Genomic DNA, 11,585 nt, shown 5'->3' with positions numbered 1-11,585 from the left:
GCTGGTGAGTGTTTGTTGTCATGGATCACTGTGCATCTGAAAGTTTTGCTCTTCCTTGATTTTTAGTGTGTGACAGGAGTTAACACAAATGCTGACCTCGCATGACCGCCCTCACAGCAGCGACGCATTCGGGCGACTTGAAGCACAAAATCAGCACGAATGAGTCGGAGTCGCGGTGTTCTAACCTTTGACCTCCTCAGGATGAATGCTGGTATCACCAGACAGAAAAGTTTGCTAGGAAATAAACGTGTCATATAAATAGCTTATGATCATTTCATTTTAACATAAATGATGTTTTTCAAAATGTATTTGTTTTCTATTTCAAAAGACAATATTGTAAAAAAACAAACAAACAACGTATGCCAATTTGTTAAAATATAACTTAAAATGAATGTTTATCATTGTTATAGTTGTGTAAACTTCTCTCCAGTTATACTGACTGGTAAATGTCCGGGTCTCTGCTGCCCCCTCGTGGCTAGAAGATGTCAGTGGATTTACCTTCACAATTAAAGCGAGTAGGTCCCTCAAAGGAAGGGGTTGTCTTGAAAAATGATGAGGATGACGAGTAAATTCTGTCCAGCCAGACTGATCCCGGATCAGTTTTGTTTTTCCGTCAGAGAGGGTGGGGTCATCCAACAGTTCGAACCTTGACTCTGGTGAGATCACCAGCAGGTGGCGCTGCTATCATGAGTCCAAAGGAGGGATAGACTGTATCGTTAGTTTAACGTGTGGTCAGCAGGAGGAGCCGCACCAGAGCAGAACTTCACCAGATTTTATTCTAATGTATTTATTCTTTTGCTGCAGGACCTTAAGTTCTGCAGAGGTCTGAAGCAAAATAGATCCTATATTAGAATAAGTTCTGTGGCAGAATAGGTTCTGTGCAGGAGAAGGAGAAAACATTTTAATATTAGTGATAGTTTTTGTTTGTGCAGCAAAAATAATTATGAATAATTAAATAATAGAAATAAGAAAACTAACTCACAAAATAATTTCAATTTGATGTCCTATCTTCCCTGGTGAGCAGCGGATGTTTGTGAACACGTCTGTGAACATAAGATTTCACCAGAACTGAGTCTATGGAAACATCTTTAGAATTCTATAGCTTATAGTTTTGGCTCTATAACAGCGCTTTAATTTTATTTTTCCTCGTTAAACGTGTCATTTTATTGCAGCTTTGCCGAGCCAGTTTTTCGACCATTATCTCATAAGTCCTCAGGAGGGAAATTCAAAGACTTTTTATTCATGAAACTTTTTACACACAATAACCAGGTTTATTGTTTGTTGTTGTCTGTTTCCATAGATACAAGTTGACTTTCGGCAAAAACATTTTCATAAATCTTCATGTGTATATCTCCCGTGTTTTATCTCATGGTATAGCATTAACAACCTGAAGCTAAACCGATATCCTTTAAGGTGTTTGAAGGCTCGGTGTCTCTTAGTGTGGATGGATTCTTGGGTTATGACCAAAAACATGTCTGTAGAGGTCGTGTTGACCTTGAATTCCAAATTCTATGTTGGATGTTGGTACCAGGTTTGAAGATATTTCCTCATATTATGTGATTGTTAGAAATCTCATTTTAAAAACGTACCGTACGTATTAATCTAAGCACAAAAAACCCCCCAAAAGTTCACTCCTGTGTTGATTTGTTGCTTTGTTTGTAAGCAGGATTGTGAAGTCAGTGGAAAGATGGAACACGTTACAGAAATAACCCATAAAGGAACAATGCCAGGACAATCACAACTTTTAGTTTTCACTCTGTGGGGACTACTAGGTGGTCTGTCCTCATTATGTCGCTGTAAAAATGTAATGTTGTGTCCAAACACGTAGACATTATATTACACAAGGTAGAAGCAAAACTCTATTCACTTCTACTAATATGCAACAGTGGAGCCCTTTGAGGACATTCTGGATCCTGAGGGGGGTGGGGGGGTAGAATGATAAAAAATGATTTAAAAAATGAAAATAAGTTTAATGCTGTGTCTCTTTAATCCGGATGTTTGTTATAGTTGTGTGATAGCAGTAAAATATCTTAATTGTTAAATGTTTTTGTAATTCTAGGATAGTAACACATAATTTCATGAACAAATATTACAGAAAAAGAAATTGAATTAGTCTCCTGCACATGACTACTTATTTTAGAGTATAACATTATTATTATTATTATTATTATTATTAGTATTAGTAGTAGTAGTAGTAGTAGTAGTAGTAGTAGTAATAGTGGTAAGTATTGTTGTTGTTGATATTATTATTTTTTTATTTTTTGGTGATATGTTTCATTTGGTCCAGGACCGAGCTAGAGTAGGACTTAGTAAGAACATGTGTGTGTGTGTGTGTGCGTGCGTGCGTGCGTGCGTGCGTGTGTGTGTGTGTGTGTGTGTGTCATAGACCACCAGAGTGATGAACGCCGCCGCTCCAGTTTAACACATGCCAGTACCAGGATGTAAATTCCCAAACTTTATTCAGTACAGATGTTAAATTACAATGAAAACAATCCAGAAAACAAAGACACTATTATTCTCTGCACCTCCCTCTCATCTATATGGTTCATTCCACCTGGGTCTGTTGTGTCTGACACCAGCGCCTGTATATTAAAAATTAAAGTCAGTGAAGCTTGTTTTCTTTGTTTGTTTTTTGAATGAGACATGCCACGAAAAAATATTTCCAGATCAAATTTGAGTCACTTTCACTCGTGGGCTTCAATCAGATTCACATCGACCTGAGACCAGGGAACAAGAACGGATAAAGATCCGATAAGAAATCCTGTTTCCTATTTTTGCAGCGCGGCAACACAAAACAAACAGAGGAGAGATGACAGACAGCGTCCAGGCGGTCGTTATTACCAAGTCCACCATGACAAGTATGTTTTTTTTAGTTCTTCTCTATCGTTTTCAAAGTCAGCTTCATTCCAGGAACCAGTTGCACTAATTCACCGCTTGACCATACCTGTCAATCATATTACCACTGACATCACAGAGAAAAACATCTTTTCAACACCGTGTTGCCAACAAAACCTTCCTGGCTGTGTTGGCGGTGACAATGTTTCATATAATCATATAATTAATATAATTAATCATTGTTCATTATTCTAAGGTAAAACACAGAACTTTGTGAAGAAATCATGATCTTTAACCCTGAATCAATTTAACCCTTCATCGTTCGGTCTCACAAGAAACCCAAACAGACGTAGGATTTTGGTTTGAGTTGTGCAGATTTAGGTTTCATGAATGTCGTCCACAGGAAGACGAGGGAGGTGATGCCTTCGAAATGAAATGTCACTTTCTCTGTGGCACACAAACACTCCAGGCAGTCAAGACACTCCTCTAGTTGTTGTGCGACACGTGGAAATGATGAGTCTCCCTCCATTAAGTTGTAGCGGTTCGATAGAGTCTGTCACAGTTACCACTAGTTTCCATGCGTGGGTCTGATTGGGAAAAAGGTACAAGTCATTTCCTCTGAGATCTGGAACCAATTCAGTAGTGTTAGCCAGCGGGGGTGTGTGTGTGTGTGTGTGTGTGTGTGTGTGTGTGTGTGTGTGTGTGTGTGTGTGCCCTCTTCAGTAATCCAGTTCTGAGAAAAGGATATATAAACAATGTGAGAAAATCACAGAATTCAATTTACTGCCTGAATATAAGAATGGCAGTTAAAACATTTTAAAGCTTGTTTAAAGGTTGTTTTTTTTAATCTTTCTGCGTTTCTTGCCTGTCTTTTATTTTTTATTCTATGGATTGTCTCAAAAGATTCTCAGTTTTCGATGTCTGTTTGTGTGGAGGTGGTTCTGGAATGGGATCAGATGTGGAATGAACGCTTCTTGAACAATCTGAAATTTAACATTTCTGGTCGCTGGTTTCGGTTTCCCAAAACAATTAAAGATTACTCCAACCAACCAAACAACCAACCAACCAACCAACCAACCAACCAACCAAATAGCCAACCAACCAAACAAACAAAGAAATAACCAAACAAACAAACAAACAAACAAACAACTAACCAACTAACTTAATACACAATCAAACAACTCACCATCCAACTAGCCCAGGTTCCAAAAAACCAACCAACCAACCAACCAACCAACCAACCAAACATTCAACTAACCAACCAACCAACCAACCAGCCAACCAACCAAACAAACAACCAAACAAATAACCAAACAAACAAATAACCAACCAACCAACCAAACAAATAACCAACCAAACAACCAACTAACCAACTAACTTAATACACGATCAAACAACTCACCATCCAACTAGCCCAGCTTCCAAAAAAACAACCAACCAACTGAACAATCAACTAAACAACCAATTAATCAACTGACCGACCGACCAACCAACTAACCAACTAAATACACAACTAACTCACAATTGAACCAACCCAGCTCCTGACCAACCAACCAACCAACCAACCAACCAACCAACCAACCAACCAACCAACCAGCACATGCAGATGAAAACATGAACATGAGCACAGGAGCTACACTCAGCTTCAGCACACTGATCTAACAGGCAGTCTTTCCTCTCTGTTAACACTCATCCACACTCATGAATGATTTTTTTTCCTTTCCACTTCAAATTCAACAAGTTGTAAAGACTACATTAGTTATCTCATAAAACGTATTCATTAAATGTCTCAGCAGACATGGAGCAGTGTTAGCACAGGAGTGTTTATAGCTACCTGGGAGCTGCTCAGTCTTCACTGAGGCTGTTTCTGTTCCCAGCAGCTCCTGAAGGAAACGTTTGGATCATTCCCAGCTGCTAATCACTACACTCTGCTCTACACTGACTGAAAACAAAAGAGCACCAAAGCCTCACATTTGTGGGTCATGGCACTAAAATAATGAACGTTAACAACAACATCAGTGATTTATTTCATTTTAGAGAAAATATTTCATTGTTGATATAAAGATGTTTGAGTGTATCTGAGTATTAGTCTCTGTATTCACTCTCCATGTGGAGGTATTCTTCATTATTGAAGCTGTAATAGATGCCTAACATCTGGAAAAACGTCACGTACTGTATGTGGTTTGTGAACCATTACTCATGAGTAGTTACTTCTGGTTGGTGTTGTTGAGCAACTGGGCTGACAGGGCTCTGCAGGGGAGCACCTCCAGTTCGTTTCCATCATTAAATCATAAAAACAATACAACAAAAGGCCTCATTCACCATTCAAACAGAGACCTTGAAGCTTTCTATCAATAAATGTTGACTATCATTAAGTCAATCATTGGGTGCTTGACTTAATGCATGATGCTGCACCTCATGCTGTCACCATGGAGCCTGTGAAACAGCACATGAGTTACGTTTAGGTACAAAAACAATGCAGTTGGGTTCAGGCAAACATTTGTGACATCTTTGTGTTCGTGAAGGCTCTCATGGTTGTATAGCCAGCTTTTGTTCCAGTTGCAGATTGTGCTTCTGCGTTGTTGTGTGTTCTTGTCCATGAAAGTAGAACTTAAACTGAGACCGATGTTCCTCCCTCTCCTGCTTTGACGTAATCTCATGAGACTCAGATTGAATGAGGTTTAATGTGAAGCAATTCCATTGTAAGACAATTATCTCCTAAATAGTTTTCAGGAACATGTGTTAGTGCTTTTTGCTGTATGACTTAGCTGTAATGGGTAGGATATCTATAAAGGTACATCTGATCTTATCTCATCTCATACAGGTAGGAAATCCTGGGGATGTATATATCTCAATCTAGAACATGTTAGACTACAATGGAATTCTCTGGAGCATATACCCCCACCTTGTCTGTGTTTAGATACCCTGACCCGTACCCCAACCCTATACAAACTGTAGTGGAAAGTGGTGTACAGCTCTGGAGTAATCAAGGACAGTGTCCAAAATATGTTGAGCCAGTGGAGTGTGAGAGATCCCAGGATCCCAGGGGTCAAGGGGCCCTAAGTTGAAAGGGGAGGATAAGGAGGAGACCCTCTAGGAGGAGTTGTTCTAGCTTGTTATTAGAATAACGAATAAAACCAACCTGTAAAGGCAGAGGAGAAAAGGAGAGTTTGGATCTGCTCAAGGCTTCTCCCTGTTATAAGACCGTTCCTATGATCTTGCTCATGGAGAGAGTGTTTGGTCTTTGTACAGTAGAATAAAGATTCAGTCTCATCCTGCTCTTCTGGAAACTGTCTCCACGCAATTTTGCTGTGAGCTGATGCTATAAAATTGTAAAATTGATGCTGGGTGACCACTTTATCTATTTCACATAAACTAACCGACGGCTTTCAATAAAATTTGGTTGATGAGTCGCAGATGTAAGGAAGAAGAACTCCTAATGACAGAGAAGAGAGTCCGGATGCAAAGGAAAGTCAGGCATTATTTTTTATTTCTTTAACTTTACAGGATGAGGCTTTTTTTTTTTTTACTCTTTTTGCACTTTAACATTGGAAGCGTAGAACACCGCTGTCGCTCTGTGAGGTCAGATGGATCTCATTCTTCGTTTGCATGAACAGAAAAGGCAATTATTCTGGTGGCATTTCTAGATGGAATTTGGATGAGGGATTAATTTAATTAGAAGAGACTGTTCCTGATAGTACTTTGTGGTTCACAACTCCCCAACAGTAAGAATGATTAGACTTTCATATCTTAAGAGTTTAGGCTGTATCACCGGTTTGACTGTGAAGACCAGTATTTAAACAGTCGGTGGTTGAGTAAGAGCCGTGTTGGCTGGCAGCAGCAGTCAGTCCTCCCTATAAAAAGGCAGCAGATCAGGCCAGAGCTCAGACCTCCTGCACAGATCTGGACAGACGGCAGCATGATGCACCTCCTCTCTCTCCTGCTCACAGTCTGCGTCCTTCTGAAGGAGGCGCAGCCGTGGGGCTACAAGAATGGAATTTTTCATAATTCAATATGGTTGGGTAAATAACTCTTTACTTGCTGTTGTCATCGTTTGTAGCTCGGGAAGAATGTCGGTGCTGAATGTGTTTAAAGCCTAAACGGAAGACTGCTAACATGTTGATATTTGTCATGTGACTTCAGTTGTTAGTATTTTATCTTTATTAACCAGTGACATCACAAATGTCAGTGTACTTCAGATGTTTAGCAAGACTTTTCGGTGGTTGTTTTTTCTCCATTCCATTACAGAATCATTTTATTTATTGTTTTAGCGTGAGATGTAAAATCCATATTTCTACCTTACAGCAGGAGAAAGGAAGGAGCATTTCCCTCGAAGGCTTAGCAGTAGCTCTCTTAGCATGGTTCTAGTTTGCAGAAACAGATCAGGATTTCTCACCTGAATCACCTGCACACCACCTCTGCTATATTTGAAGTGCACAGACTCTCGGTCAACACCAGGCTCATTTCTGTGGGACTCCTGCTTCTAGTTTTGCAGTCACACATGTCTAAATCCAGAAGGGGCTCAGCAGGGGATCTTCAACTATCACTCGCTCCCCTTTGAGTCACTAAGTGATTGTTGGTGAGCATCCAAAATGGATAAACATGTCACACAGTTAGCCTTAGTTTTCCCTTTATGTTTAGCTCAATTTAAGCTTCCCCAGCTGGAACGCGGTGGAACTGTTTAAACAAATCCTTTAACCATGCCTCTCATCAGTTGTAAACTCCGGCAGCGTCTTCTTTATGTTATCTCTCCAACAGAGCAAGCTGCAGGAGTTTACCATCGGGAATCACGTCACGGGAGGTACAAGCTGACGTACAGAGAAGCCCTAGCCGTCTGCAAATACGAAGGAGGGAGCATTGCCACTTACTCGCAGCTGGAGGCCGCTCGTCAGATAGGTCAGCGACAGCATACACCCAAAGCCATCCATGATGCACATGTAGAGCTCCTGCATGGATCATAACTCATCATAACAGCTGTGATAGAGCTCACAAACCACTGGAATGCTTTCAACATGCAAGGAAAGAGGCTCACGGGGTAAAGGTCACTAAGAAGCAGCGAGTGCTCTGCTGTTGTAAAGACTAATCCGCCTGAGGACTATTGTAAAAAGACTGTTAACGCCATCTCCGGTGCATCGCTTACTTTGGCACAAAGACTGAATCCAGCCACTGGCGTGAGCGTTAAGGTCCTTCTCCCTGTGAGAATCCCCACAGCAGTCCTTGGAGGAGGTCTCTCTGTTATCTGGTCTGTTCTCTTAGCAGTCTGCTGATTGTAACTCTAAACTTAGCTCGGATGGATCCAAGGGACCCCTTAACTGTTACAGATTAGGCCATCACCGCCCCCCCTCCACCCCCCTTCAATTTGTCCCACATCTGTTAATAATTTTCCTTTCAGGAGATTTTTATTACAGCAAAATTCTAAGAACCTTTGACTTAAATTGTCCCACATTTTCTGAGCGTGTGACTTATGGATAGAATTATAGTGAGTTCCCAACTTTGAAAAACGATGGGATAAGGATAGTTGGAGTAATGCATCATTAATGAAGAAAATATGTATTATATTATTTGCATATGCATCTCAGCCATCTGTGCAATTTACGCACAAGGCACAGCAGTGTCACGTTATTAATTACTTAAATGTTTGATGTGCTGACAAGGCCTGAGATAAATGAATGTTTCGTGTTCTTCTGAACATCCAAAAGGTTATATGGATGCCCTGCCCCCCCCTCAAAAAAATTGCATGACTTCCTGATGTTCTTCGAAGGTTCATCGTCGGTAAAAATATTTTTCCTCTCGTTCAGGTCTCCACGTGTGCTCGGCTGGATGGTTCGATAGAGCTCGAGTGGGCTACCCCATCAACAAGCCCGGCTCCAGGTGTGGTCACGGGAAGGTTGGCATCGTTGACTACGGATACAGACTGAACAAAAGCGAGCGGTGGGATGTATACTGCTACAACGCAAAGTGTGAGTACATGTTGTACACATGGAGGTAAATGGTAGTATGTGAAATTGTACTAATCAATAGTTTTATGGAGGACTGAAGTGTCCGCGCATCTTCTAAGAACTTTGGAGTTCTACCTGCCCAACCAGCAAACACAGGTAGAACCTAACTGGTGACGACGCTTTAGTAGTTGGACGGCCAGATATTTCCATGCCTGCTATTTTACAGGCGTCCAGATGTTATCAAGAAATAAGAGATAAGAATTCACCAAACTGACAAATACAATGACATCATTGAATCCACATGCCTCGTTTCTAATATCGCCACCTTCTCTGTCTTCAGTTCATGAAACAACCTTTAACAGTTTCAGTTTCACTTCTATGCTAGACCAGTGTTTTCTGAACAACCAGTTATTTATCCCGAGGTTAAATCTATTGATTCTATTGCTGATACACCCAAATGTTTCAAAATATCTTCAGAAAAAAACTTTTAAATGCAGAATTTGAAGCAACTCCTTCACTAAAGTAAAAGATTTGAATGGCTGAGAGGATTCTGTTCTTTAAAGTAAGGACTGACTGAGTCATGAGTCCAGCTGGGGGGCAAACCTCAGACTTTTTAGCCTGAGGTTTCACAGACTGACTCAGGATGATGCCATGTGAGGTGAGACCTCCAGGACAGGATCATGGCTGGAAACCCACAATCTCAGGCCCACCCTGGGAGTTATCAGATAAAGTCCAGATAAGACACCACAGGAGTGACTGAAAGACGGCTAACGCGCAGGGCGGCCGTAGTGAATATGCCTGAAATCATAAATGTTTAAAAGCATTATTCTAAAAATGAAAACCCCAGAATATTGAATGTGACACTGGTGAGGTTTAAAAATCAATGCAGTGATCAATTTTTCCTCCAAAGAGTTCAGAAACTCCCAGTGCCCATAAATAAAGACCAACTTAAATACAAACATCTTGGGGCCAATAGGTGACATAAATGCAGTTTATGTCAAATCTGTCAACAGGAATATGATCGAAGATCATAAACCAATACTGTAGTGATCACATTAATTGGTTAATAAATATTACCCAACAATCTCTGAATGCAATTACAGTACTTTCAAAATGCTCCTTATTTGGACTACATTCGAAGTCACTATTTTGTTGTTAGTGCCCTCTGCTGGAAAAGATGTGACTGCATCGTTTCTGTCGATTCAATAAGTTTATTAGTTGATGCAGAAACAGATGAAGCTGTGACGACTGCTTCGCTGGTGGAGAAGTGTTGTCACCAGTTTCAGGATGAGAAACTCAGATCAGAGGAGGGAGGTCAGAAGGTTCACTCCTCCTCCTCTGACATCAATATGGAACCAATATTTACTGATGTGTTCATAGTCCCCATGTTGTTTTGTTGGACTCTGAAACAAGTGATCCAGAATCTGCATTTGTGTTCACCAGTTTGAGACGTAACCATCAGATGGACCCAGACGGATGAGAAATGTCATAGATATTGGACATCTGGCACCAAATCGGAGTTTTAGAGTCAAGTTATGGGGTAGAAGGTCCTAACATGTGAGTATAACACTGGATTTAACTCACATTGACATACCCCTCCATGTGTGTGACAGCTAAGGAGTGTGGTGGGGTGCTCACGGAACAGAAGAGGCTCATCCAGTCCCCTGGCTTCCCTGATGAGTATCAGGATGAGCAGATCTGCTCCTGGCACATCCGTGTGCGCCTGGGCCAGAGGGTTCGCCTGCATTTCCACAAGTTTGACGTGGAGGAGGACACGGCGTGTCTGGCAGACTACCTGGAGGTGTACGACAGCTACGACGACGTCTCGGGCTTTGTCGGGAGGTGAGGGTCTTTTGAAAGTCCGCCATGTAATGTTTAAAAACATGAATAGAATTATCATCAAATTTCAAATTGTTCGGTTTTATATTGACAATAAAAGAGGCTAGAAAGCATTGCATGAAAGAGATGAAGCTGAGATAACGCTGGGACCTCGGTTCTTCACGCTTCTTTTCAATAAACTTGAGTTGAGGCCTTTTTTTTTTCCTTCTTCACAGATTCTGTGGTGATTTTTTACCTGATGACATCGTCAGCACAGGTGAGATGACCTCATTATATTTCATGATAAACAAGGAAACAATGTTCTGCTGTTGTCTCACTCAAACGCTTTGCTTTACAGGAAACGTGATGACACTAAAGTTCCTCTCTGATGCTTCGGTCACCGCCGGAGGCTTCAAGTTACAGTACACCGCCTTTAATTCATCACTGCCTAAACGCTGGCTCGGCGTTTAACACACATGTCATCCTCTGGCTGTATTTATGTTTACTATTATACTATTTGTTGTTCTGTATCCCATGTACTGTAATATATATGTCTGTATAACTAAATATTTAGTCAAATAAATAGTGGTTAAATTGTGTTGTTGGGTGTGACATTGTTCTGGAAAAATAAACACTTTCACCTGTAATGAGAATGACTGCATAAATCATAAATCTTGTTCCTGCTTATTCCAAATATATTATCAGAGATTCTCACACTGCATTGGGTTTGACCTACTGGCCACTGCACGAACGGATGAACACATGAACGCTGACAATTACAATACATCACCACTTTGAAGCGAGTTGTAAAAAACAACAGACCGCCCCAGAGTCAAGGTCCTAGATTGGGGGGGGGGGGGGTCTGACCCTCTTTTTATATGTATGGAAACTTTTGAAGCATCAAACACGAACATGAAGATCTCAGAATGTCCAACCTAAGTTGTCATTAAGCAAAAAAATGGGACAGAATTTCCTTTGCGTTGATGACAGAAA

At 40.9% G+C, this 11,585-nt stretch overlaps 1 protein-coding gene across 1 annotated transcript; it reads left to right on the top strand.

The window, feature by feature from the left end:
- Nucleotides 1-6,694: 6,694 nt before the first annotated feature.
- Nucleotides 6,695-11,192, top strand: tnfaip6 (tumor necrosis factor, alpha-induced protein 6). Its single transcript, XM_068329513.1, has 6 exons — nt 6,695-6,857; nt 7,594-7,731; nt 8,634-8,795; nt 10,388-10,616; nt 10,829-10,869; nt 10,951-11,192. The coding sequence occupies exons 1-6, from the start codon at nt 6,755-6,757 to the stop codon at nt 11,061-11,063; spliced, it is 786 nt and encodes a 261-aa protein (XP_068185614.1). The 5' UTR covers nt 6,695-6,754; the 3' UTR covers nt 11,064-11,192.
- The last annotated feature ends 393 nt before the right edge of the window (nt 11,193-11,585 follow it).

The sequence above is a fragment of the Antennarius striatus genome, chromosome 12 (genome assembly GCF_040054535.1).
Source record: "Antennarius striatus isolate MH-2024 chromosome 12, ASM4005453v1, whole genome shotgun sequence".
Lineage (NCBI taxonomy): Eukaryota > Metazoa > Chordata > Actinopteri > Lophiiformes > Antennariidae > Antennarius > Antennarius striatus.
This window is presented reverse-complemented; position numbering and strand designations above follow the sequence as displayed.

Coding starts and splice junctions, on each gene's coding strand:
- tnfaip6 (XM_068329513.1), top strand. CDS start 6,755: ATGATGCACCTCCTCTCTCTCCTGCTCACAGTCTGCGTCCTTCTGAAG. Junction 6,858..7,593: donor TCATAATTCAATATGGTTGG/GTAAATAACTCT, acceptor TCTCTCCAACAG/AGCAAGCTGCAGGAGTTTAC. Junction 10,870..10,950: donor TGATGACATCGTCAGCACAG/GTGAGATGACCT, acceptor TTTGCTTTACAG/GAAACGTGATGACACTAAAG.